Here is a 27233-nt window from a genome sequence, read left to right as displayed (position 1 = left end):
AACAATGGAATACCAATGAGGGAATGAGGTCCAACTAGATATTGAGTTTGTGATGTGATACGTTGGGGTTTTTCTTACTTGTGAAAAGTTTAAATTATTACAAATGCATGTGACGTGTTAGATAAAGTTTTGATTAGTAATACATGACGGATTAGTAAGGTGGTCACATGTATAATGGAGTGTGTACAGTATCCGTTTAAATATTAAAATTTTGTTGTAATATGAGACTGACAGGACAAGGATGGTGTTTCAGAATTCGGATGGTACTGAGATCAGTAGTTACAGGTTGTATTACACAAGATTATTGTATCTCCCCTTGGTCCCTCTCTATATAGTATATAATAGTATATTGATCTATACATGCTCCTCATATACTTCTTTAGAGCTGGATACTCCTGAGTGCATAGTTACAAGATGCGGTACACTCATTGAAACCTGGGTGTCATTCTTACTAATAGGTGTCCGAGATGAACCAGAAGTGGGTGAAGATTCAGTGATTACAGTTGATGTTCCACGCCTGCTGAATAGTTGTTTCTCAGCTGTGGTCAGCTGATCTGTCCTCTCTCGAGGCTTCTCTTATACTGATTTCTTGTAAGTATTTCGTGAAAGACGACAGCACTTAGACGGGTTTAAAATAAATTTTAACGAAAACAGGCCTTGTTGGCGCAATCGGTAGCGCGTGTGACTCTTAATCACAAGGTTAGGGGTTCGATCCCCCTACAGGGCTTTGAATTTTTCGAGTAATTTTTGGCAATCACGTGATCTCATTTTGATTCTACGTGGATTTTTCTTTTTGCCCTGTGTTACTCTATTCTTTGTTCTTCTGATATGAAATATAATGATATGTTATAAATTTTTTGCTATCTTATTGATAAATGCAAATAACTTAATAGATTATTTGATAATTGAATGAATAGTTCTATATTTCAAATTAAAGATACTTAATAATATAAATAACAGTATAAAAGAATAACTGTTGATAACAAAATAACTGATAATAATAAAATAATAAAATTAAAATGACAATAAATTAAAATTAAAGGTAACAATAAAAGTAAAAGATAAAAGATAAAAATTAAAGGGTAAAATATAAAATTATTTCTTTCGGTATTTAGTTTCGTATATCCTGCTGTTCTGTACTTTTCTTATTTATGATAACTTTCTTCTCTCTATTTTCTCATTCTTTTCACTTAACTTTATTCACATCTTCTTGTTCATCGAAAAATATACGGAATGTAAAAATTTTCGCTAGCAGCAAAGACTAGCTACGCGACATGATATCTCATGAACTTCTTTCAAAGTATACCCTCTTCATTCATGACTATTCTTCTTCTAACTGGAGAATTCACAGATGCTTTATGTTTAGATATGCTTGTATTCTTTAAGATTTTTAATCTGATTACCATAGTTGTTGTTACTACGTTGTTGATGGATTCTATTTTTTCCCCCTGCTATATACTCTCCGCCATCCCCATTTATCCCTACTTCTCTTGCTTCTTGCTATTTTGTAGGCTGCGTTTGAAGCATATATTGTTTTACGTACAATAACATTATATAATGCGTATTTTGCAAGAGAATCAACGTAATTAATAGATTCCTCTATGATTAGAAATTCAAAATCGTTGTTATATAACAAAATCTAGATATCTTTCACTTGCCATTCTTTTAATTTATTTGTCTCCGATAATTTGTATTTTTGCAATGTTCATCACTGTTTGATTTACATCACGTGACCTTATTTCATATTTTTTATGTTGATCTCAACCATATTCTACGAGTATATAACAACAATTTCACGTTCCTAGTTATTAGTTCATTATGATTGTCTTTTTTTTGCCTTTTCTTTTTTTTTTCTATGTGCCGTAAATCACTCGATTATAGTAGTAGTTTTAATTACATTTTAGTCCATTTACAATACGTGATGTTTAGACGGCCGGCAAGCCCCACTCCTAGGGGTGCCCGAGTTGCCGTTTCGGTCCGCACCGCGTGGGGTGGTGCACAGTGCTCCCTTTATCCCCATTGGGTCTGAAATTTCAGTACCATGCCATAATAGCACACATAATAACACCTATAAACCTTATAATGCAACTTGCGTGCATTGAAATAAATTTCACTTTTTACTAATAGGGGGATACGCCTAGGGAACGATATAAAATTGCATTACGTGAGGATTATTGATTCTTGCTTATCCCTTAAACATATGCATATATAAAGATCTAACTCTAACTATGCTCCCTCTTGTCTAACCTTTTTCCTTTGCTTTTAAATTACCTAGTTTTCACAATAATAATAACCAAGAATTGTCAATCAATTCAAATAACTCACTTCTTCTAACTTATACACACACTCGTTCTCTAACCATGGCTTCGTATAGTATTGTTGAAATTCCTACCAAACCATACCAAGATCAAAGACCAGGTACGTCTGGTTTAAGGAAAAAAACTGCCATCTTCGAGAAAGAACCCAATTACACGGAGAATTTCATCCAAGCTATCATGGAAGCCATCCCAGAAGGCTGCAAAGGTGCTACTCTAGTCGTTGGTGGTGATGGCCGTTATTACAATGATGCCATTTTACACAATATTGCTGCCATTGGCGCAGCCAATGGGGTCAAGAAGTTGATTGTGGGTCAAAACGGTTTATTATCAACTCCCGCAGCTTCTCATATTATCAGGACCTATGCTCCAGGTGAGATCACTGGTGGTATCATCCTAACTGCATCTCATAATCCAGGTGGCCCAAAGAATGATATGGGTATTAAATATAATATTCAAAACGGTGCCCCAGCTCCAGAACCTGTCACAGAAGCTATTTGGGAAGCTTCCAAGAAATTACAAAACTATAAGATCATCAAGGATTTCCCCGAACTGGAATTGAAAACTTTGGGTAAGAACAAGCAATATGGTCCATTATTAGTGGACGTCATCGATACTTGTGAAGCATATGTTCAATTTATCAAAGAAATCTTCGATTTCCCATTGATCAAGAAATTCGTAGATACTCAAAGAAAGACCAAGAATTGGAAATTATTATTCGATGGTATGAATGGTGTCACTGGTCCCTATGGTAAGGCAATTTTTGTCGACGAATTGGGCTTACCTGCCGATGAAGTATTAAAGGATTGGCACCCATCTCCAGATTTCGGTGGCCATCACCCAGATCCAAACTTAACTTATGCCAAATCATTGGTCGATAGAGTTGATAAAGAAAAAATCGAGTTTGGTGCTGCTTCAGATGGTGACGGTGACAGAAATATGATTTACGGGTATGGTCCTGCTTTTGTCTCCCCCGGTGATTCTGTGGCTATTATTGCTGAATATGCTTCTGATATCCCATATTTCAAGAAAAACGGTATTTATGGGCTAGCTCGTTCTTTCCCCACCGCAAGTTCCATCGATCGTGTTGCCAAGGCTCACGGTTTGAAAGCATACGAAGTACCAACTGGCTGGAAATTCTTCTGTAAATTATTTGATTCCAAAAAGGTCTCCATTTGTGGTGAAGAATCATTTGGTACGGGTTCTAACCATGTTAGAGAAAAAGATGGTGTTTGGGCCATTATTGCTTGGTTAAATATCTTGGCCATCTATAACCAGAAGAATCCAGAAAAGGAAGCTTCTATCAAGACTATTCAAGATGAATTCTGGTTGAAGTATGGACGTACATTCTTCACTCGTTATGATTATGAAAAAGTAGAATCCCAAAAGGCAAATCAAATCGTGGCTAAATTGAGAAAGTTTGTATTGGATCCCTCCAATAAAGGTAAACCATTCCCAACAAATAAAGATTGGATCATTACTGAATCCGGTGATTTCTCCTACACAGATCTCGACGGTACTGTCTCTTCTCATCAAGGCTGTTACATCAAATTATCAAACGGTGCTAGAATGGTCCTCAGATTATCTGGTACAGGGTCTGCAGGTGCTACTATCAGATTATACATTGAACAATATACAGATGATAAGACTAAATACGGCTTGAGCGCAGAGCAGCATTTGAAACCAATCATCAATGACGTCGTCAAATTCCTAGAATTCAAGGAAATCTTGGGTACTGAAGAACCAACTGTCAAGACTTAGACACACTTCTCTATGTTTTGATACTATCATCTCTATATATAACTTTTTAATTATATCTTAGTACATAATATCCTCTAGACACTATAGAAACTAAGCCCCTTATACTAATGTCCCTATGTTAATGCTCCTATTAATGCCCCTATACTTTGTGCCACGGAATTTGTGTCATGGCCTATTGCTGTTTCTGTAGTTAATTCCGCGTTGTTATTTCCGTGCCGCTTCGAGCCGCGGCTGCAACATGCCGAGGCCACGTCGCGCGTCACTCCAGGGGAAAGAAACCTCAACACATCAAACATATCAACACATCAACACTCTAGGCTGGCAGTTTTTTTTTTTTTTTTCACAGGGGCCTGGTCCACTCTGATCTGTGCCAGCAAAATCCCTATTACGGTGGTAAACAGGTCAGACAAGGCTATTATTATTGGTAGAACATTCCTCTTAGAGGCTGATGCTATCTGTTTGCCATTGCTATTGCAGTGATTACTATGCAATTACCATAATTATTATACAATTTACTTACTTGCTACTCAATTCAATCAATCAGCCTTGAATCATTAATAATCATAAATAATCATAAATAATCATAAATAATCATAAATAATCATAAATAATCATAGTTTATAAACACAGTTAAATAAGTGTAAGATTTGAAAAAGTTGGCCAAAAAAAATAAACAAAAAAAATTCAATATCAAATTTTATTTCTCAATTTATCTTATTTTAATCAGTCGTGTTGTATTTAATCCGTGAGCGAAAACAAATAAGCCAAATAAAGCAAACTGAAAACAAATCCAACTACAAAGTAAGGTATCTCGGAATCCACTACTTTTCCCTGATTTTATTATATCTCCATTCAAGATAAAATTAGTAAAACAGAATAATCAACTTTTTGAATCAATAATACTGTTGATCATTATTCAAAGAATCAATCTATAGACTATCATCATCTAGGTTCAACTCTTATTATTATTTCATTGTTTTTCATTATTTTTTTCTGCGTTTACTTTTTTATTTTCATTTGCTGTTTTTTTTTCATTACACTTATTTTCATTATTTATCAACTAACTTATTTTCTTTTTAAAGAAATTTATTTACTTTAGCTACATCATCAAAGACTTTGTCCATTATATTACCTTGCTACACCAATGTATTCATGGAAACTTTCTTCGAAATTCAAATTTGGTAAGAATAAAGATAAATCTTCCAGAGATTCCTCTGAGTTGAGTCCTTCTCAAAACCATAGTAGTAGTGCTAGTAATTCGACGAATAATTCAAACAGCAATAGCGTTTCCAACTCTCCTCATATAAACTCCCATCATCAAAAGACTAATAGCAACGGAGGCAACTTCAATTTCCACAACGATATGACAAACAGTAATTCACAAATGAATATGAATAGTGGAGATGAAGATGATATCGATAGAAAGGAAACCATTGTTCAAGGAACAATGGCTCCTGTTCGTCATTCTCAAGACGCTTCATCATCCTCTACTGCTAGTGTAAGTGTTAGAAATAGTACTCATAGTGGTTTAAGTAGTAGTAATACAAATGTCACAAGTACTGCTAACACCACTGTTAATGGGGGTAACAATAATATATCTACTGCCAATGGTAACATGAACAATGATTATAATGGTAAACCATCTTCCAATGATATAAATATCGAAGAACAAAAACAATTGTTGAAGCAACAACAACAAAAGCAAGCATCAAATGAAAATTCTCAATTGAATAACAGTCATCCAAGTGGATTCAATAATAATACTGCAAGTTCAGGGATGATGACCATTAAAGTGTATGGTGGGTCTGGGTTTGTTTTACCTTTCCCTATTACTTCAAATCAGCAAATCTTATCCAAATTGTTAGGTTCAGGTGTTTCTTCTCAACATACGAGTATGTCTAAAGAAGTAGATGATTTAATATCACAAATAAATCATTTGAATTTAACATCAGATTCAAATAATTCAGATGAAATATTAATTGAAGGTGACATTTGTCCAAAATATATCCCTTCGACAATAATGCTACCTGGTTCTGAAACTTTGAATCCTTTGTTATATTTCACAATAGAATTCGATAATACTGTAGCCACTATCGAACCAGAATATGGTACAATGACTCAGCCAACTTTCAATAAAATTTCCACTTTTGATGTCACTAGAAAATTACCATTTTTGAAAATAGATGTATTCGCAAGAATCCCATCTATTTTATTACCTTCCAAAACTTGGCAAATTGAAATGTGTAAACAAAATGAAAATTTAAAAGAATTATTGGAAAAAGTTAATTCAAATCAAGATATTCATTTGGATTCTTGTTTATTACCAATAAATTTAAAAATAGATTCTGCAGCCAACATTAGATTATATAATCATCATTGGATTACTCTAGAAAAAGGTTTAGGTAAGATTAATATCTCTATTGATTATAAACCATCTAAAAATAAACCTTTATCCATTGAAGATTTTGATTTATTAAAAGTTATCGGTAAAGGTTCATTCGGTAAAGTCATGCAGGTTCGTAAAAAGGACACTCAAAAAATTTATGCTTTAAAAGCTATTAGAAAGGCTTATATCGTTTCCAAATCAGAAGTCACTCATACTCTGGCAGAAAGAACTGTATTGGCAAGAGTAGATTGTCCTTTCATTGTCCCTCTAAAATTCTCTTTCCAATCTCCCGAAAAATTATACTTAGTCCTGGCTTGTATTAATGGTGGTGAATTGTTTTATCATTTACAAAGAGAAGGTAGATTTGATTTATCAAGAGCAAGATTCTATACTGCAGAATTATTATGTGCATTAGAAACTCTACATAAATTAGATGTCATTTACCGTGATTTAAAACCTGAAAATATTCTATTAGATTATCAAGGTCATATTGCCCTATGTGATTTCGGTCTTTGTAAATTAAATATGAAGGATAAAGACAAAACTGATACTTTCTGTGGTACGCCAGAATATTTGGCCCCTGAATTATTATTAGGTCAAGGCTATTCAAAAGTAGTTGATTGGTGGACTTTGGGGGTTCTTCTTTATGAAATGTTGACTGGGTTACCTCCTTATTATGACGAAGATATACCAAAGATGTATAAGAAGATTTTGCAAGAACCATTACGTTTCCCAGATGGGTTTGATAGAGATGCTAAGGATCTATTAATTGGCTTATTAAGTCGTGATCCAAAGAGAAGATTAGGCTACAATGGTGCTTCAGAAATTAAAAGCCATCCATTTTTCAGCCAATTGTCCTGGAAGAGATTAATGATGAAAGGCTATATTCCACCTTACAAACCTCCTGTCAGTAGTGCTGCTGATACATCGAACTTTGATCAAGAATTTACAAGGGAGAAACCAATCGATAGTGTTGTCGATGAATACTTGAGTGAAAGTGTTCAAAAACAATTCGGTGGTTGGACTTACGTTGGTAATGAACAATTAGGCAGCTCAATGGTTCAAGGCAGAAGTATTAGGTAGTTTATAAAAAAAAATAAAACATTGCCAACACATACTACAAATCTTTTAAATGAAATAATACAGTTTTACTTATCTCATTTCCATTTAGTAGATACACATTAACTTTTCATGCCCAGCCCTTCTCAAAGCATAAAAAATCAAAATATCAAAAAAACAAAAAACAACAACAGCAACGACAATACAAGACATCTATAAAAACGTTACTTTTCTAAGAGACGCCAATCACTAGTTCTTTTTTTATTTTTTTCAACATAAGCATTCACGTCATATACCCTTTCACATCATAAGATCGTGACTGGCATTTTGCCTTGTGCGCGGATCTTTTTATTTTGTCATTCTTTTTATAAATCATATTTTACGATATAGCCTTTATATTACCTCTACATACTTTTTTTATAAATAGGTTACTATTAGTCTCTAACCTTTTCAGTATTCATAAATCTGAATTGTGTGTTATCATTTTTACCCGTTAATACTACTAATTTAAATAGTCCTTTGTTTTGACAATTCCGTATTCGTGAATTAATGACGGTTTTGGAACATTCTGAAGATTTTTTGTTTACCCGGTCTTTGAAAATTTTTCCCTTGTATTACCCTGACTGTAAAAAAAATGAAATATTTTAAATATTTAAGAAACGGATATTTGATGAGATATGTATTTGCAAGATTTTTCTGATTAATTGATTACCTTTTTTTTTCTTTTTTTATTCTTTTTTTTTAATTTTTTTTCATTCTCGATTTATCATTTTCTGAAACTCCTAAACTGAATCGTATTCAACGTATATCATCGATATTAATTCATACATTCATATAGTTGTATACTTTGTATTTTCTAAACGTACGAAAAACAAATAACATAAATTTAACTTAAATATTCATTGAATTTTAAAGATTGTGGTTATTTATATAATATATGATAGCATATTCAACCCTCATCGAGCCATAACCACCTTTTGAATTTCAAGAAATATTTGTAACTTTAGAACTAAGTAATTCGAAAAAAAATTTTTTTCTTTGGACAAAATTGAAGAATCTAATAATAAGAAACCAGATATGCTAGCTTTTGAAAATAGCTCAAAACGGCCAGCACCACAGGATATTGTTGAAAATATGAATTTAACAAAGAAACATAAGGTTGAATTCTCAGATCAAGTAACAATGTTCCCTTCATCTGATTCCGATGAGAATGGAATTAAAAAGTCAAGCATTAAAGTTAAAATTAACAATAATGATTCAAATCAAACAACTTTGGGCGATGAGAAATTTGCTTTAGATATGTATAAGAGAGTTGTTAAATCAGCACTTGATGATCTTGATAAGGTATGTTATTTTTTGTTATTGAGAAGTTAGAAGTTTATTCGAATTTTATTTGGTCTTAACAATCATTTCCTCTCTTCCTCTCGACTTCTGTTTTATTTTTGTGATGAGAATAAATTTTTTACTAACAATTTTTTTGGGATGACTACGACAAAATTTGATGAAAATAATTAACGAAATAAATTCAGTATTGGAATATTTCGTTAATTTTATTATTTCTTCATTCAATCAGTTATCTTGTATTTATTTTAAACTAGAATGACCCAACTCAAATAAATTTAATATCTTCACAAATTAATCTATCAGCTAAGGATTCAGATAGGATAAGTGAATCAAATTTGAGTATATTATTGGAAGTTTTGTCCAATAATATTACCAAATTAGATACATCCAAAGCTAATACAATTATTCAGTCGATCATAACTTTAGAAAAATGGTGGGAATTACCCACTGCGATTCTAAGTAAATATATATATTTTATTAGGATTTTATGTTCGAGTATACCAAAATGGTGGCAAGATATATCGATGAATCTGATATCGAATTTCATACTGCCTAATTCCAGTACAAGCCATCATCACGATTTATTAAAGTATTTCTTAAATGTGATTCCATCATCAATGAATTACATTGATTCATATCTATCAAAATTTTTCCCCAATAAAAATGATACACGTAAAAAATTAGTAAATTATATTTCAAATATCTTAACATTAACCAGCTATTGTAAAGAGTTACGATTTCAAACATGGTCATTACTAATCGAACGTATAATTTCTATTGATGTGGAACTTCAAAATGAATTAGATGAACTGGATGATGATGATGAATTCGCAGAAGACGACGCAGAAGAAGAAGACAATGACGATGATGACGACGACGAAAAAGACGACGACGACGATGATATGGAGGAAGAAAATGACGAAGAAGAATCAAATATGAATGAAGAAGCTAATTCTATAGCTATTATGACAAACACCCCTGTTGACTTAGATGGAGATGAAGAATATGATGTTGAACTATCACAGAATATTAAAGAACTATCGAATAAATTAGATTCAATTTTAACATTAATTAGTACAAGATTAGGCGAAGAGTTGAAACCAGAAAATTTGGAAAACGGTGAAGGTGTGAGTATCTTCAACACATTAACCACTTTATTTAAGACACATGTTCTTTCTACCTACTATACTAAATCCATTCAATATATTATGTTCCATATTTCTCAATTACAAAGCGAATTAATGGATTCATTTCTTGTTTCATTAATTGATATATCATTCTCACCCAATGAAACCTCTGAAAAGAAAGTCAAAGCATTACAATATTTAGGTTCATATATTGCTCGAGCTAAGAAACTTTCTCGTACACAGATTATATTCGTGGCAAGCTATCTAACCTCCTGGTTAAATAGATTCGTATTAGAGCGAGAATACGAAGTTGATATGATTGCTAATGGTGATGGAAGTGGGGGAGGAATGGATAGATTCAAACACTTCTACGCAGTATTTCAGTCGTTATGTTATATGTTCTGCTTTAGACATGAATTATTTAAAGATCAAGTTACTGGGCAATGGGAATGTGAATTGGATAAATTCTTCCAAAGACTCATTGTCTCTAAATTCAATCCATTGAAATATTGTAACGAGAATGTCATGTTGATGTTTGCTCGTATTACGCAGCACGAAGGGATTGCTTATTGTTTTAGTATAATTGAGAATAACAGTAATGAAAGACTAAGAGGTATACTTGGTAAACCACTAGATAATACTGATGGCAAAAGTGCCACTAATAACACTACAGTGGTAGGCACTACTTGGTCGATTGTAACAAGACAACAGTTCATTGATTTACAAAGCTATTTCCCATACGATCCACTCTTTTTAAAGAATTACAAAAATTTCATGAAACAATATTACATTGAATGGAGTGAAGTTAGTGGAGATTATGAGTCTGATGAATCTGACGAATAGAGATGGACCTTAGACATTTATTTTTGCATTGCAACTTTTTTTTGGCTAACCTATTATTACTATTTAAATTTACATTATCATTTTCATTCACATTTAAACTTTCATTTACATTTACATTTACATTTACATTTATTTTTTACATTAAAATTTCCTACTCATCTCTACATCCCATCCCTATTCACATTCTTATTTCCATCCTTTGTTACTGCTTTTACTCCGCATCTCCAGGCCATTCATTGTTCTTTTTATTACTGCATTTAATCGATCGTTCTTTACATTCTTATATATCTCAATTACCTCTTCAACTCTGTAATTGTCTTTACTCTCATTTTTATGTAGCATATTTATATAGATGTACAATCCCATTACCTGGCAAAAACCCTATTTTCAAGAACTAAAATCCCAAAAGCTCTATCAAACCCTAGCAAGCCTCCGTGTTTCCGTGCTTTTATTTTATTGCTAGTTTTCTGCCAGGGGCATTACTGCGGACTTTCTCAGGCACTTAATAATAGTGTGGCCTGGAGCAAAGAATGTAAGATACAAACTCATTGCCGAAACTACAGATACCAATCAGGAACTAGAACAATAGTAATAAAGGGGATAAGAAGGCAAAGATACAAAAATTATATATAAAGAGAAGAAAGGTCGGAGTGTTACAATTTACAATAGTTACTGGGTAAAATAATATAGGGAATAGCTTTAGTCGAGAATATAAAATTTAATATACTGTATTCTTCGAGTAAACAAAGAAACCCCAGAGTAAACAAAACTTATATAAGATTTGAAAATATATTTTAATGTTCGATGCTACTACCTGAAACCTTTCTGAAAGAACTAGACCCTAATCATACTGCTAATGTAAAGAGGGATGTAACTATAAATGATTATTTCATCGCAAATGACGCTAATAGCGATGACCCTACATTTACATTGGATTTATCAAGTTTACAAGCTTTACTAGATAATATGCAAACTAAGCATGAATCTGAAGCCACTGAAGGTACTACAAATATATATATCAAACAAAATAATGAGACCACCCATTCATATATATTTCCCCCTTCTTTTGTTTTGCTAGCAATATTTGGATTTTTAGTTATTGTATTTATATCCTCGTATTTTAAATCAATAGAAGAAGAAGAATATGAACAAGATGACGATTATGACTATGATGATGACGAAGAAGAAGAAGATGCAGAATTAATGAGAAATACTCGTGCCAATAAATACTTGCGTCTAATTAAAATGCAAAGAAAATATTGTCCTAATGAAGACGGATTCCTATTGAATGGAGATTTCAACCATCCAAGTATATTAAGAATGACTGATCCAAAATTAAGAGATAAAAGATTTAAGAAATTGTCGGTATTTGAAAAGCAACTGTATAATCATTGTACTGAATTCCAATCGAAATTTGGTCCAAGTTTAAAAGAATTTGGTTCTACTTTGTCATATGCAGATCTGATAAAAATTAGAGATCGTGGTCTAGAGAGTTATTTTTTTCTACCCAGCGTTAATGATAATATTGATGAAATGGGAAATTTTAACCCAAGTTTTCTCATTAATGACAAATTAAATGTATCATTCACAAAATATAACAGATCATCTTCTACCATTTTGAATTACCCTGTACCCTTTAATAATAAAAAGGTTGTTTATTTCGAAGTCAAAATTTATAAGTTCCCTAAAGATTCGAACACAATATTTAGCATTGGACTAATGACATCTCCATATCCTTATTTCATGATTCCAGGGAGAGCAAACTATTCAATTGGTTATGAATCAACTGGTAAATTATTTAGAAATAATCCACTTGGCGACTCTAGTAAGATCTTACCAGAGTTGCAAGAAGGTGATACTGTAGGGTTTGGTTTCAAATATTCAACAGGTACTATTTTTATAACTCATAATGGTAATAAAGTTCTAGATGTGGCAGAAAATATTAATTTGGACCTATACATCGGTATTGGTGCAATCAACACAACTTTATTTTCCTCTGTAACATCTAATCAATTCTCAGTTTCAAAAGAGAAAAAAATTGAACTAGACAATGAAAGTAGCAGTAGTGAGAGTCTAATAGATAGAATACCGATTAGTAAGAATAAAAAAAATCCAAGCTTTATATCGTCATCCGATGTGGTTCAATTACATCTAAATATTGGCCAACGTGGATATGTTTATCCAAAGGCAAATGCAAAAAAGTATTCTTTCGGTAGTAAGCATGGAGAAATTGGTGCTCCACCAAATTATGATGACGCTCTAACGGGACATGATAGACTAATAAACGTTTGTGGGAGTAATAGCAATTATTCTACACTACCAAGCACAGATGCAATCAGAAACATTCCATTGCCACCAAGATATTCAATGGAAAATTTCGAATTAAATACGCTATCTTGTATAGATCATGATGAAATTGAAAACGATAATGACACAACTACTATTGTTGGACAGGATTATGAAGATACACATAACAATGATTCCGTATCAAATGACGTATACATAGGCTGTAGTTCTACTCAACCATCCATTGATAATGATATTGATGAGGTAAATGAAAATATTATTAATGATTGTTCCTCGCAAGAGACTTGCATTGACGATACAAGAAATGAAGAGCAGGATTATCATAAATTACGGCATGGAAGTAACTTATCAGATGAATACCTGCTAAACCAATCTTCTGTAGAAAGTGTTAATATCAATGGTTTAGATGGCCCAATTGAGGAGAGAAGTCTGCTGGATTTACCATCTGATACTTTGTTACCCCAGTTAATTAATGAAGAAATTGAAACTGAAACGAAAAAAAAGAAAATCAAAAAAAGCAAGAAATAAGGAATTAAGTCGTTCATGTTTTTTGCTTCTTTTTGTTCTACTTTTTTCTAATAATATTTAAACTTATACAACCTATTATATTAAATGATACGCACAACTTTTGATTGCTTCATTCCTCCTTTTATCTTCTGTATTAAGAGAGTGAATCTTTAATATCCATACCCATTTTTATATTCTTAAGCATATATAACGACTACTACCTATTAGTCATAATTAATATCTTTATGTACTTTAATTACTTATTTACTGTACAGATGAATAATTAGAAAAGATGTTTGGAACTTCATAAAAAAAAATCTTATATTAAAGCAAACCATAGCTTACAATTAGCATCAAAAATAATGCGGGGAAAAATCTGAGTTAATGTAATAGATTATGTAGGGCTCTTGATATTTAAGTACAAAAAATGAAATTACCATAGACTATTAATATACTAAAAAGTAAATAGAATAAGAACGGAAGAGTAATTATATTTGAATTTACAAAGATAAGACCTAAAGTAGTTAGAAATATACTTTAAATACTAGTCGTTCTGTTAGAATCATCACGGGCTGGCTCCTCAAAATCAATGCTTGGACTGTTTATTCGTTCTTCTATCTCATTATTGCTACGAAAATTTAGCATAGTATTCAAATTATCTTCAGAATTCATATCATTGGCTACGCCAATATTATCTGTACCAAAAATAGTTTCAAGAAAGTTAGCAATTGGATTGGGTTGTTCGACAGCCTCTTGGAGTCTTCTTGTGGGTAGCATTGTCATTGGAACATTAGAGCCTTCCATGGAAAACAATGCCTCAGTGGCTACTGTAGTTGCCATTGAAGCAGTAGTAGTTGTAGTAGTTGTAGTAGTGTTAGTCGTTGTTGTAGTAGCAGTAGTAGTAGCAGTAGCAATAGCGGCAGTGGGCACTAAGTTATTAGTAGTGAAATTAGTAACATTAGTATTTGAATTGGGTCTAACGGTATGTAAGACAGATCCAATTGGCACATTAGAAGCAATAGTTCCAGTAGTTGTGGTAGAGGGATAAGCCTCTTGGCACCAATGTCTGTGATTTTTCCAAGCTTTTATCTGGCATTCTCGTGAACAATATTTAGTTCTTTTGCAACGACGGCATTTGGAAAATTCACGTGGATATGACTCCCATTCGCCACAAAATAAATTCCCACATTGACGAATACACATTACTTCATCCTTTCTGCAATAATTTCTCATTATTACTGAACTCCAATACTTAGCTTCTTTAGTATTGTCTTTAGTTGAGGTATACCTTTCAACAAGAGGAAAGATATTTAATTTCATCGATTCTTTGTTAATATTCATTTCTGTAGCGTTTACCGGGCTCTCCCAATTAATTTTCTGAGTTTTTCTATATTGCTTTGCTATCTTAGCCTCATATTCACGCCTCTTTTGATACGGACCATTTATATTTAAGCCTTTATCATCTGGATGATATTTAAAATTTTTAAATCTATGGTTGAATAGTTTGAAAGATGTAACCTTAGACTTTCTTGTAAATTTTTCCTTTGCTTCCTCTTGCTTGTTATCAGGTGGTAAGTTATGAAATAATGCAAAGACAATTTCTGGATTCCCTTCACGAATATTTGAGTCTGAGCCACTACTAGATGTCTCAGATGAGCTACTTTTGTCCCTAAGTTTCATATTGCAAGATTCATAGCTGGAGCGCTTAGTATTATTGATATTTAATAAGCTCATATCATCAGTTATTTGATGAGTTACCTGTAGTCGTTTTTCGAACAGATTCAAAGAAGGTCTAATAGATAATGATTCTACCAATTGTACATCTAAAAGATGCTCTTTCAAAGAGGGATATTTTGATAAAAATGCTAACAACTGTAATGACCATATGATATCATCATCCTTTGGTATAATCCTACCTAAAAGAAATTCTCTGGGTGAATCAATTAATGGTGTATGAAAATATTCTTGTGAAAATGGTTCTTCAGATCGAAAACTGTCGTCAGCTACATTACTTTCGAGACTGCTGGAATACAAATTGTTGTTAGTTGTATAATCATCGTTAGTCTCTAAAGGTTTGTCTTCCTTAAATTGAGTTGAATATAATTCAGTACCATATGAGTTTCTATAAGATTCTTCAATTTTATCCGAATCATTCCAAATCTTTGGAATATCAGTTTCAGCCATCATTGTTGGAGTTAATAATAATGCCTTTTGTAATCCAATATTAACCAAATTTGCCGTCTTGATTTGATCAGAGTTCATATCAGATCCCCAATTAGTATCACTTTCTGGTTTAGAATTATATCCATCGGTAAAAGCCGGGTCTGCCAAATAATATAGAAATTCCTCATAGCTCTCGTAATCATTTTTTCTATATAATTGATAAAAAGTTTCACTCTCAAAAGTTGAAATTGAATATTGAAATTTTTCATATTTGATAATATTAAAACGTTTGTGAAAGAGAAGATAATTATCTAAGATCGTTGCTAAGATAGGTATCACCCCAACTTCAACTATCTTTTCTCTAATGAATGCTGTACCCCTTGACCCAGTCAGCACCAGACATTGTAAGCATAAAGTCCATTTCCATGAATATCTTGAAAATATTGATTGTTTCAACATTTCTAATCTTCTTAATTCATTTGGATTTGTTGATTTATTTTTGATTTTTTTATCTATCTCTAAGAGTTCAAAAATATTAATATTACATGATTTCATAATATGTATTAACCTTTCCAATGTACCATCAGTCGATATTGTTTCCCTTGTTAATTCAGAATTGGCAACTAAATAAGTTAATTCATTCAATGAGTTAATTAAAGGAATATTCGAGTTCGATATTAAACCAAGTCTATTATAACCGTTATCCTGAAAATTAACTGTAGTTTGATTTATAAGAATTTCTCGACGATTCAATTCTCTCATTTATAGCTCTATGTGTTTGCAGCAAAAATGGTAAAAAATATTAAATTTTTTAAAAATATTAACAGCGAGAAAACTGAGTTATGTTTCTTTGTTTAATATCGTAACTATATTTAAACTTCATGTTCTTCTAAACACCTCATATAATGATGCAATCAAAAAGAAACGAAAAAAAAAATTCTGAACAATACGCCCTTAAACTATCAGCCGTTTTATTCTTTTGGCTTGAATTTCTCTTTCTTCTAGACAATTCAGTTAGCTATGAATGGGGCTATGTCAATAATGTTGCTTTTTCCCGTAGTTGTAACTGTTAAAGGCGGGCAAATTACAGTGAAAGGTCCTAACCGCTCCTGTATAGTATAGACTACTATCTTCTTGAATTAACAAACTTGTAATACATTATGGAAGTATAGTACCTTTTGTAGTCAACTAATGAGGTACTTTTGGTAGCTATTATTAGTTCTCGTCACGCCTTTCAGTTTCTCACCTGTTACCATAATTAGTGATGAAGTTATTCATAAACTGATTATGTGGCAGAGGAAATTCTGTGTAAAATAAACCCCTAATTGAGACCGGAAATATTTACGAAAGTAGAAATTTTCACGAAAGTCATAGCTCAGCGGCAAAGTGATAAAAAATTAGACGGCGTTCGATACCGTGGAAATAAATGTTCTAAAAAATACAGTGCTTTGATAATTTCTATTAATAGGATCAATTCTAGTTGTTTAAACATTCATTAAGTATAAGATATAGTTTTCTTCTTCGAAAAATTTACATCTATCTATTCATGGTTAATAGATGGATAATATTTAAGGTAGTTTGTTGGTGCCTCATTACTAGATAGGCTCTCCTACAATCTTGTAAACTTTTGATAAAGGAAAATCTCCAGAAAAAGGTGGTAACCGCTTTAAAAACTACCTCGTAGTTTCTAGAACATTCGGGGGCGGGAGGGGGGCGAAAAAAATCGAAAATCGAAAATTAACAATGTTTTGATATGAGAAATTACCAAAAGCGAATTGTATCCAAAGGAATTGCACAAGCAATTGATTGATTAGAGAATTGAGGATCTACGATACTTAAAGAAAGAGTTTAATCCATTCCTTGTTTGATTTTGATTTTGAAATAACCCAAGCAATTAAATCTATATTTACTCAAGCAATAAAATATGTCCACTAAGATTCTAACTCCTCAAGTTCAATGGGCTCAAAGATCCAGTGAAACTGATGCTGATAAAAACTATTTGCTACTGACTATCAACATTCCAGATTGTTTAAATCCAAAAGTTTCGATTACTTCCACAAGCTTAAAGTTCGAAGCCAATTCCAAATCTCATGAAGGTAATGAAGAAGTTAAACATAAATATGAATTTAGCATTGATTTCTTCAAAGAGATTAGCGAAGAAAAAACAATGAATAAAATTGCCAATGGCCAACATTACTTCTTGAAAATTTATAAGAAAGATTTAGGTTTAGAATACTGGCCTCGTTTAACAAAGGAAAAAATTAAGTATAATTTTATCAAGACCGATTTCGATAAATGGGTTGATGAAGATGAACAAGACGAAGTTGATGACAACCAAAATGATATGGATTATAGTAATATGATGATGGGTGGCGCTGGTGCTGGTGGTGCTGGTGGCATGGATATGGCTGCTATGTCACAGGCCATGGCTGCCATGGGTGGTGCCGGTGGTGCCGGTGGTGCTGGTGGATTAGACATGGAAGCTCTAAGAAAGACCATTGAAGAGAGCGGTGGTAATATTGATGATTTTGCCAAGGGTGTCTCTGATGAATAAGAAATTTAATAGCAATCGCAATATAGCAAAAATTTAATGAACTTCCTTAATTACACTCATAATTCTAGTAACCATAGGCATAGTAATAATATAATTTAACACATTTGTATTTTATTTAAAAAAAAAAGCCAAGATAAAGTCAAACAAATATTTATTTTATCCCTAATGAAACATTAGTCAACTCCCTTTACCCTTTCACTGTTATTTGCTACTATATATAAATTACCTATCTAACAATATGTAAGCATAATAATATATATCGATAATCGCATCAGCGGTGATATGGGCTGCCGTTTCTCTGGATCAGTTTCGAGATAAGCAACTTTATAACTGTAGGTAAGTAAAGTCATAAATATTCATCGAAATATAAAACAAAGTATAAAAGTGCATTGAGTTTATAAATAATGGTAAATATAGCCTTCATTGTAACTACATAATTGCTTGAAATTTCAAATCATCTTTGTATAAAGTTTGAGATGCATTCCATTTTTCGCCAGGTGGTAAAATTATAAAATCATTAACATGGCCAGGTTCAACACAAACCATATTTTTGAAACCTGATTTTGGTTCAAAATCAGCCATACCAGCTGATTTCTTAATCCATGGATTCCAAACAACGGTGTCTGGTAAGTTCTCTCTCTTTAAGGTATGAATAGGTTGGCCATGACGAACAACTTGAATGTTACGATTTTCTGGAACTTTTTTATAAATTCTGTCAAACTCTTCGCTAAAAGTTAAAGCTGGGTGTCTTTCCACGTATGTTTCAGCTAATAATTGATCATATGCGGTCATACCAGTTAAGTTTGTGACCATTGTATCTTCAATGTCTTCAGTTCTTAAATATGTATGGAATAACCAGTTAAATTTTAATTCATTTGAATTAGATGTATTTTGGACTTCAATGGCGGTCTTTAAATGATCAATGCCTAGTTCAACAGTTAAAATCAATGAAAAATCCATTGGCCATAATTTAGTTAATTCAGGATTAGCATTTTCTGGACCTAAACCAAATTGGACGGTTGGTGGGTCATTTTTAACTTGACCTAAAAATTCCCAAGTGGAATTTCTGGCTAAACCATGTTGTGGTAATTTGCTTAAATGTTCATCAGTGGCGTTCTTACCAAATACTGGGAAAACTAATGGGATACCACCTCTGACTGGCTTTGAACCGTCTAATTTGGCAGCGGTAGAAACCCATAATTGTTCTTTATTAGCCATTTTCCACGAATAGACCGTAGCACCATATTTCAATATAGTCACGGTAGTATTAGCGTCTTTTGGATGTGTTAAAATAACTTCTTGATCGGTTTCTTTGACAGTCATTTCTGATGTTATATATTGAGAATTTATTTGAGTGAATTTAGTCTAATTATCTGGATAGATGTACAGGTTCGAATTATTTTTTGTAATTAGCTCTTTGAAAAATTCATAACCTTTAAATATCGCTTACTTCGAACGGTCCTATAAATACAAATATTACAAACCATGCATGTCCCTAGAATATTACGTGGTGCACGAGTTTCTAGATCCAGCTTGCCGTCGATACACGGACGACCAAACTTACCAAACCTAGTTAGAAAAAATACGTCACAATACTAAGTTAAGGAATTTTGAGAACTAGATATATATTTATATAATACAGCGGTGGAAGAATTAAAAAATAAAAATAGAAAGTAAATAACTTGGCAAAATAAATAAAACTATAGAATTATTAAGTATGCCTATGATGGTAGGAGAAAGTAAGTTAAATTTGGGAACAAAAAAATTTGAGATTAGGAAATTAAGGAAGAAATAATAGTAACAAATTAAGAAATTAACAGGATGTAAAAATGTATGTGAAAGAATTGAAAAAAAACAAATTATGTGATGATAGAAAATAAAAATAATAATAACAATAATAATATTAATAAATTGTAGATGTAACAAAACGAAGAGAACAATAATATGAGTGATATGACAAAAAAAAAATATGAAATGAAAAAAAAAGTAGAAATAATGGTGTTAGTATGTGCACTTTAAAGCTTTGATGATCTTTATACGCTTTCTTTATTTTTACCAGGTACTTGCTTACTTATTTAATAGTTTAAATCTGATATTACTGTGTAATAGGTATTCTTGATATACACAGGTAATAATCAAGTTTTAGGAATAAATTCTAGAGAATCAAGCATTTCTTGTATATATGGAGATTCGTAGATTTGCTGAATACTCCACCTAGTACTCTTTCTAGTTAAAGTATTTTTCACAATGTCCTTTGCAGGACTATCTGACTCTACCATATTAAACCACCTCCATTCGAACCTAGCAATCCTATGAGATGTCGATCTATTCCTTTGTCTCACATTAGCATTTGGTGGAGGATCAAAAGGTAAACGATCCTCTAATAACCCATACAATATTACCCCCAAAGCCCAGGTATCACTTAAATACCCATCATATGGAATTCCCATCAAGATTTCAGGACAAACATAATCTTCGGAGCCACAGCGTGCTGTACACATTTCTTGATCTTCTAATTTCTTACAAAGACCAAAATCGGTTAGCTGAGTTATATTTTGTTGGTAATAAATAGATAATTCCATTAATCCATTTTCAATACTTTCTATTGGGAACCGTAACAAAATATTCTCCAACTTTAAATCTCTATGAATAATTGCATTTTCGTGCAAATATTTCACTGCAAGTACTAATTCAACAAAAATTCTTTGTATTAGCTTTTTATTTAATTTACCCATACAGCTAGAGGCTGCTGCTAATAAGTCGCCTCCCGAACAATAAGATAAGATAATGTCACATGGTGACAATGTTGGCTGTCTCTTTAGTAATTCAGTAAGCGGTTTTTTGCTCTCAATAAAAATCGGATTATTAACACCATAAAATTGTACTATGCAAGGATGCTGGATAGACTTTAAAACATATAACTCACGAGTTAAGGAATTTTCTAATCGGGATAATGTTTCAATATATAAATCTGAATTTTTAAACTGCGGATCCGTTATTTCTGGAGGATATTTAATTCGTTTAACAGCTACTTGATTTAAATATGGGTATGATTGGTCGAGGGATTCATATAAATGAACATTGCTAAAATTTCCGACACCAATCTGCTTTACTTTACGCCAATGCAATGGATTAACTAAATCTTCTAATAAGTAACCTACTAGTTCATCCTCTTCAAGTTTTGATGTGGAAGTAGAAGTTGAATCTACATTGCTTGTTATAATGACACTATCATTTCCAGCATCTTCCCCTTCCTCTTCCTCCTCCTCGATGATTTGGTCATGTTTTCCTTTCTTTCTGCTACCAAAGCTACCAACTTCCTCTTGACTATTTTCTAAAATACTGAAGTTTTCTTTTGAAGAAGAAGATATTGTTCCACTATTATTCAAATCCTCTGCAACCATAGGCAATGAGACCACACGTTTTGTAAACCCATTTGGAAAGGGTGGAAGTTCAGAAATAACTCTTAGTGGCTGGCTCTGCTGATTAGTATTGGAACTAATAATAGTATCAAGCCTATTAGGTATGGAATTGAGTACGTGATTAGAAGTTACATCACCAACATTCCCGCCACTTGTTTGTCGTTTTTTTCCAACAAAAATTTGTGACTCGCCATCTGTTGAAGGTAGAGGAGGTGGATATGTGCAATGATCAGAAGTCGGAGACTTAGGAGTATATATCATTGGTGTTGGCAATGTATTTACTGATTGAAAAAATGGAGCTGATTTATCCACAGGAGTTTTGAATGGAAGATCATCGTCTTCTACCCCCCCATCATCAGAATTATTATTTTGAGACAGATGAACCATATTTAATTGTGGAGATATATATTGTGTATTGATTTGAGGTACATTAGGTAAGGTGGTAGTAAAGCCCTTCTGGATTAAAGCAGGTGAATGGGATTCACGGATGGATTGTTCTGAATTCTTCTGTTTTAACCTGGCATCAGGCAGAGCAGCATTAGTAGTGCTCATATTGGAAAATTATCTTACGTAAATTAAGTTGTTTGTTCTTATATTATTATGAAAATTACAGAAATCTTCAGGGCAATATTTGTAAAAAATGGAGGTATTTGTTATATGTGTTGATCTTGTGATAAATGACGTTATCAATTATTAAGTGGGCATCAACTATTTTGTGGAAGATTAATTAAAAGACAATATAATATTTAATAAAAGATACGACACTCCTATCAACAATAGTGTGCAAAAAAAAAATCAGGGTGATGAAAGTTTAAATACTTAAAACAAAGAGGTGTATGATGAAATTTCAATATTGATAATCAATTAAGACTAACCAAAGCAAACTAGAAAAAAATGCAGATGCAAATCCTACCTCAATCCTGTATGTGGTGAAACAGTCTACAATACAATATGTTGTTTGTTTTGAAATACTTAGAATTTGAAGATTTTTTTCACGTTATATACAAATTTGTACGAATATTCAACGCGATTTGTTGTGTTTTCCGGTATCGAAAGACGTTGTGATTGGTAGCGCCGTTGGAATGTAATTACTATTTAAGGAGATACATATATATAAGTAAAAGCCTGATTAGATAACAATCCTAATTTATCTATTAGAAAAGTCCAATATATGCTTCAAATAGAATGCATGCTAGTTAGAAATTACAAGCCTTTAAAATAGCACAGGCTAGGGTAAAACTAAGCTTCGGAAAAATAATAAAAAGGAGGCTTCGCATGATGCCAGCCTGTGAAATGAATAAATATGCCCCGCAAAACATTACTAACCGATGCTTCATTTTGAGTAGGTTATAGTTTTGAAAAAAATATCAATTATCTTCCTCTTTCTTGGCTCTTTTTCTGCTTAAACGAGACATAATATCGTTACCTGCAGGAGCCCTTTTCTTGGAAGAAGTCTTGGCATTCTTGGCAGCTCTCTTCGCTTGTAGATTAGCCTTCTTCTTCTCACCTTCTTCAAACTTTTTTATTTGTTCGTTTCTTGATTTCTCACCGAGTTGTTGCAATTCTTGAATTTTAGCTTTTAATTCTGAATCTTCTGAGCGATCAACAGTTTCTAACCATTCAAGCAAATTGATTTCATGCCCATAGCCTGTATCATCTTTTTGTGGTGTTTCTAGAATAATAGGTAATTTGGTAAATCTTTCATCATGACTTATTAGTCTAAAAGTTTCTAGACCAATAAATCCTTCACCTAACTTTTCATGAAGGTCCTTGTTTGCAGCATAAGGTGTCTTTGAATCATTTAAATGAATGGCACCTAGGTATTTTAATCCTACAATATCATCGAAATCTTTCCAGAATTTTTCAAAAGACTCTTTATTCCTTAAATCATATCCAGCAGAAAATGTGTGGCAAGTATCCACACACACACCAATACGGGATTTATCTTCTATGAATGAAATTACAGTTTCTAAATCTTTCAAATCACTACCAACTAAATTTCCCTTTCCAGACATATTTTCTAATAAAATTTTAACGAATTTTGTTTTTTTAATAGCCTTGTTTAAATATTCAGCTAGCTGTTTTAATTGTCGTTGATGATCACCATCAATGGATGAACCTGGATGTAAATTATATAGTCCAATTCCCAGCTGTTCACATCTAGTTAAATCATCTAATAGAGAGTTAAAACTTTTTTCAGTTTTCTCCTTGTCTGGATTAGCTAAATTGATAAAATATTGGCCATGTGGTAATATATCTAATAAAGGATCGTAGCGGAATTCTTCACAGTTAGCTTTGAATTTTAATATTTCTTCCGTTGTATATTGTGGGGATTCCCATTTTCTTGGAGATTTTAAGAATAGTGCGAAAGAATTACAGCCAATATTATATGCATTTGTGACACTGTTTGATACTCCACCTTTGGTAGAAACATGAGCACCAAACTTATATTTGGAGGTTGTTGATCTAATCATTTTAGTTAGCATAAGTAATTGAGTATAATGTTTGATACTACAGAAACTCAGACTTAAATACTTTTAAGTTACATTTAAAAAAAAATGTCATAAATGGAGGAAATCTATTTTAAGATCTGGAATGTATTTCTTAAATAAGCTTCGAACCAGCTACTCATCTCCACATTTCGTACTTCGTAAAGAAATTTGTTCGGGCCGAAATTCATTCGGAAAGCGGCTTTATGAATTTTTTTTAGGGACTTCAAACCATTCTAGGTTTTTGAGAACCTTATTAAAAAGAATGCATATATATTACATAATGACATGTAGTGTTGAAAATATTGAGTAATAGAATCTAACGTCTTTTAGAAACACGACCAGTTTTTTTCTTTTGTTGTTGCTGCTGCTTTAGTTTTTTCTGTTTTTCAGCTGCTGCTGCTAATTGTTCTTTAGTCTTAGGAACAGCTTTAAAGAAACCATCTAATCTTCCTTGAGTACCGCTTTTCAAAGCTTTCTTTAATCTTGCAATCCCTGATTTAACTCTATCTTCACTAAACATTTTTTCAGTACATAAGAATTCAATAAGCTCTTCTTCCTTTGGTGGAGTCCATTTTAACTCAACATCCTTACCTTGAATAACGTCAGGATTGGTAAATAATTCTCTAGCTTCCTTATAAGGCCAATTTTCAGGAATCTTATATTTGCTCTTCCCTCCCTTTTGCTCATTTTCTTCGGAGAAATGTTCTACAATTTTTTCTAGAGATCCAAATTCTTTAATCAATTTTAGAGCCGTAACAGGGCCAACACCTCTAATACTATCACAATAGTCACAACCAAGCATTATACCCAAATCAATAAATTGTTCAATAGTCAAATCTAAGCCTCTAAGAACAACTTCTACATCTAATTCATGGATTGGTTCTTTTTTAGCCTCCGAAAAAGTCAAATGTCTTAATAAATGTGGCACTCTATAGCATAGTGTATCCATATCTTCACTTGCAGCAGCATAAACAACCCCAGCTTTAGCCAATTCTGCACATTGTGCTTCAGCTTCAGATGGAGCTGTAATATAAGGTATACCCATGAGACCCAATAGTTTCTTGGCCTCTTCATTATGTTCTTTGGTAACCTTTACTAGTCTCCTTTCATGCTTAATTTTTTCCGCAATATCTTGTGCTTCCGCTAGTTGCTTCTCTGTTTCAGCTCTTCTTTCAGATCTCTTAGTTAATTCATGTGATTTTAATACTGGTGGTTTACCATCAAAAACATAGCATGGTTTAATACCGTTGTCAATCATTCTTAGAGTTCTATAAAACATACCCATTAAATGAGATGTAGTTTCACCATTTTCGTTTGTCAGTTGGCCACCATCTTGCTGTCTTACAGCAATTAAAAATTGGTAAAGGGACATAGATGCATCGATGGCAACTTTACGACCAAAATATGTCCTAATATCACTTCGACGAACTGCAGATGGAACGTGTTCCGTAATAATCGCATTCAACCCTTTAATACCCATTTTAAATAAATAATGATATAACACCTTTTCCCAGTAGTACCCTTATATTTACCAAAGACACAAGTTTAACTGAAGTTTTTTTTTTGGCACTTCTTATATTATTACTAGTAACTCTCTTTTTGTAGTTTTTTTTATAGATCTAGATAGTCGGATCGATGAGGATGCCTATATAAAAAAAATGAGACGCGTAAAAAAATGGCAGTACGTAGATATTAAATAGTTTCAAATAACATTCGATTTCTGACCTTATAAAGATATAAGATAATCTTTTGCTCCACCCTGACACTACTTTCTTGTAATACTTCGGCTGAACCAAAATAATAATTTAAATTGAGTCTCTTAATCATGTAGATATTAATGTGTAATAAATAAACTTCGTAAGCAGTTATCTCTAGCAAACTGCTCGCATGTCTATGAAATCTTGACTGAGATGACAAATTGTTATTTATTTACAAATTAATCTTTACAATTGTGACGAGACTTCTATCCCTAGCATGTCCATATAACGGATACTTAAGGTTGACTATATTCCTGTTAAATATTAATGATCTTTATACAAACGTGAATAAATGTTCCCAATAAACCCCCTAATTGTACAATCCATCGCTACTACTCTTAGGGCAACATGTGCTTGTTACGGTATATACTAAGCCTACAAGACAGACAACAATTGAAAGAATCAATTGGATGAAAATTTTTCGCCTACAGATGACGATGGATTGACTTCTCTTGTCCAAACCAAAATGTATAAATTGCCATCCTTCACTCAACATCTAATGTTTGTATACTCTGTATATACTTTTTTTCCTACTTAGAGGGTAAGAGGTTTCTATAATTATAAATATCTATTAAAAAGAATTATTCTCTTAAGTATTACTGGAAATAATACCAATACAAAAGATTTACATGTCGTACAATTCTTTCATCTAATTCTTTGTTTTTGCATATTCTAACACATATTTACATATATATAAGTTTAAGAACAGTTTTCGTTGATTTGACATTCTTCTGTTTTTTATATTTAGGACTTTAGGGATTCTTACTTTTTTACTTAAATACAAAACTAATCATAAGTAATTAAAAAGAAACTCACAATAACACAAAATATTCAACCACACATCTTTTGAATAACATTGAATCAACTATTTCAAATTATAATTTTTGCTGGAATATGATTATATCATTTTCTATTAAGTGGTAAAATACTTTTTATCACGTGACTTATTATTTAAAATGTGTTTTTCTGTTTATATCGAAAAACACTATTTAAGAAATATATTCATTTTAGTTATAGTATTTACTACATATGTCTAAACAAAGTGATCGTAATCGTCTTTACATCTTAAACACTGTATAACAATGTCTACCTCTCTTGAATCCCAGTAAATAATTCTTCTGATAAATTTATTTTCATGACTTTTTGTCCAGAAAGCTCTGCTTATGAATTTAGCCGCCATTTAACTAGACAGCTTT

General features: G+C 32.3%; 10 protein-coding genes and 1 non-coding gene across 11 annotated transcripts; 6 read left to right on the top strand and 5 right to left on the bottom strand.

Annotated features, from left to right (window-relative positions):
* Positions 1-654: 654 nt before the first annotated feature.
* On the top strand, positions 655-727 carry TBLA0Itrna23K. The gene has a single exon. It is a non-coding gene; the product is annotated as a tRNA-Lys (tRNA).
* A 1633-nt stretch (positions 728-2360) lies between these two features.
* Positions 2361-4076, top strand: TBLA0I01380 (uncharacterized protein; the record flags this gene model as incomplete). The annotated part of the gene is made up of 1 exon (XM_004182269.1): positions 2361-4076. One exon carries the CDS (start codon positions 2361-2363, stop codon positions 4074-4076), a length of 1716 nt encoding a protein of 571 aa, XP_004182317.1.
* A 1144-nt stretch (positions 4077-5220) lies between these two features.
* Positions 5221-7545, top strand: YPK1 (serine/threonine protein kinase YPK1; the record flags this gene model as incomplete). Its single annotated transcript, XM_004182268.1, has 1 exon — positions 5221-7545. The coding sequence occupies one exon, from the start codon at positions 5221-5223 to the stop codon at positions 7543-7545; it is 2325 nt and encodes a 774-aa protein (XP_004182316.1).
* Positions 7546-8598: 1053 nt separating this feature from the next.
* Positions 8599-10835, top strand: RRN3 (rDNA-binding RNA polymerase I transcriptional factor; the record flags this gene model as incomplete). The annotated part of the gene is made up of 2 exons (XM_004182267.1): positions 8599-8865; positions 9120-10835. 2 exons carry the CDS (start codon positions 8599-8601, stop codon positions 10833-10835), a joined length of 1983 nt encoding a protein of 660 aa, XP_004182315.1.
* An 804-nt stretch (positions 10836-11639) lies between these two features.
* Positions 11640-13670, top strand: TBLA0I01350 (uncharacterized protein; the record flags this gene model as incomplete). The annotated part of the gene is made up of 1 exon (XM_004182266.1): positions 11640-13670. The coding sequence occupies one exon, from the start codon at positions 11640-11642 to the stop codon at positions 13668-13670; it is 2031 nt and encodes a 676-aa protein (XP_004182314.1).
* A 516-nt stretch (positions 13671-14186) lies between these two features.
* Positions 14187-16574, bottom strand: MUB1 (MYND-type zinc finger protein MUB1; the record flags this gene model as incomplete). Its single annotated transcript, XM_004182265.1, has 1 exon — positions 14187-16574. One exon carries the CDS (start codon positions 16572-16574, stop codon positions 14187-14189), a length of 2388 nt encoding a protein of 795 aa, XP_004182313.1.
* Positions 16575-17736: 1162 nt separating this feature from the next.
* SBA1 (Hsp90 cochaperone SBA1) lies at positions 17737-18366 on the top strand (the record flags this gene model as incomplete). Its single annotated transcript, XM_004182264.1, has 1 exon — positions 17737-18366. The coding sequence occupies one exon, from the start codon at positions 17737-17739 to the stop codon at positions 18364-18366; it is 630 nt and encodes a 209-aa protein (XP_004182312.1).
* Positions 18367-18795: 429 nt separating this feature from the next.
* TBLA0I01320 (glucose-6-phosphate 1-epimerase) lies at positions 18796-19689 on the bottom strand (the record flags this gene model as incomplete). Its single annotated transcript, XM_004182263.1, has 1 exon — positions 18796-19689. The coding sequence occupies one exon, from the start codon at positions 19687-19689 to the stop codon at positions 18796-18798; it is 894 nt and encodes a 297-aa protein (XP_004182311.1).
* An 812-nt stretch (positions 19690-20501) lies between these two features.
* PRR1 (serine/threonine protein kinase PRR1) lies at positions 20502-22340 on the bottom strand (the record flags this gene model as incomplete). Its single annotated transcript, XM_004182262.1, has 1 exon — positions 20502-22340. The coding sequence occupies one exon, from the start codon at positions 22338-22340 to the stop codon at positions 20502-20504; it is 1839 nt and encodes a 612-aa protein (XP_004182310.1).
* An 815-nt stretch (positions 22341-23155) lies between these two features.
* Positions 23156-24274, bottom strand: APN1 (DNA-(apurinic or apyrimidinic site) lyase APN1; the record flags this gene model as incomplete). The annotated part of the gene is made up of 1 exon (XM_004182261.1): positions 23156-24274. The coding sequence occupies one exon, from the start codon at positions 24272-24274 to the stop codon at positions 23156-23158; it is 1119 nt and encodes a 372-aa protein (XP_004182309.1).
* Positions 24275-24596: 322 nt separating this feature from the next.
* On the bottom strand, positions 24597-25760 carry RAD27 (multifunctional nuclease RAD27; the record flags this gene model as incomplete). The annotated part of the gene is made up of 1 exon (XM_004182260.1): positions 24597-25760. One exon carries the CDS (start codon positions 25758-25760, stop codon positions 24597-24599), a length of 1164 nt encoding a protein of 387 aa, XP_004182308.1.
* Between the last annotated feature and the right edge of the window lie 1473 nt (positions 25761-27233).

Source organism: Henningerozyma blattae, chromosome 9 (genome assembly GCF_000315915.1).
Source record: "Henningerozyma blattae CBS 6284 chromosome 9, complete genome".
In the NCBI taxonomy this organism is placed as follows: domain Eukaryota; kingdom Fungi; phylum Ascomycota; class Saccharomycetes; order Saccharomycetales; family Saccharomycetaceae; genus Henningerozyma; species Henningerozyma blattae.
Note: the sequence above shows the minus strand (reverse complement) of the source record. Positions and strands in the feature narration are given on the sequence as shown.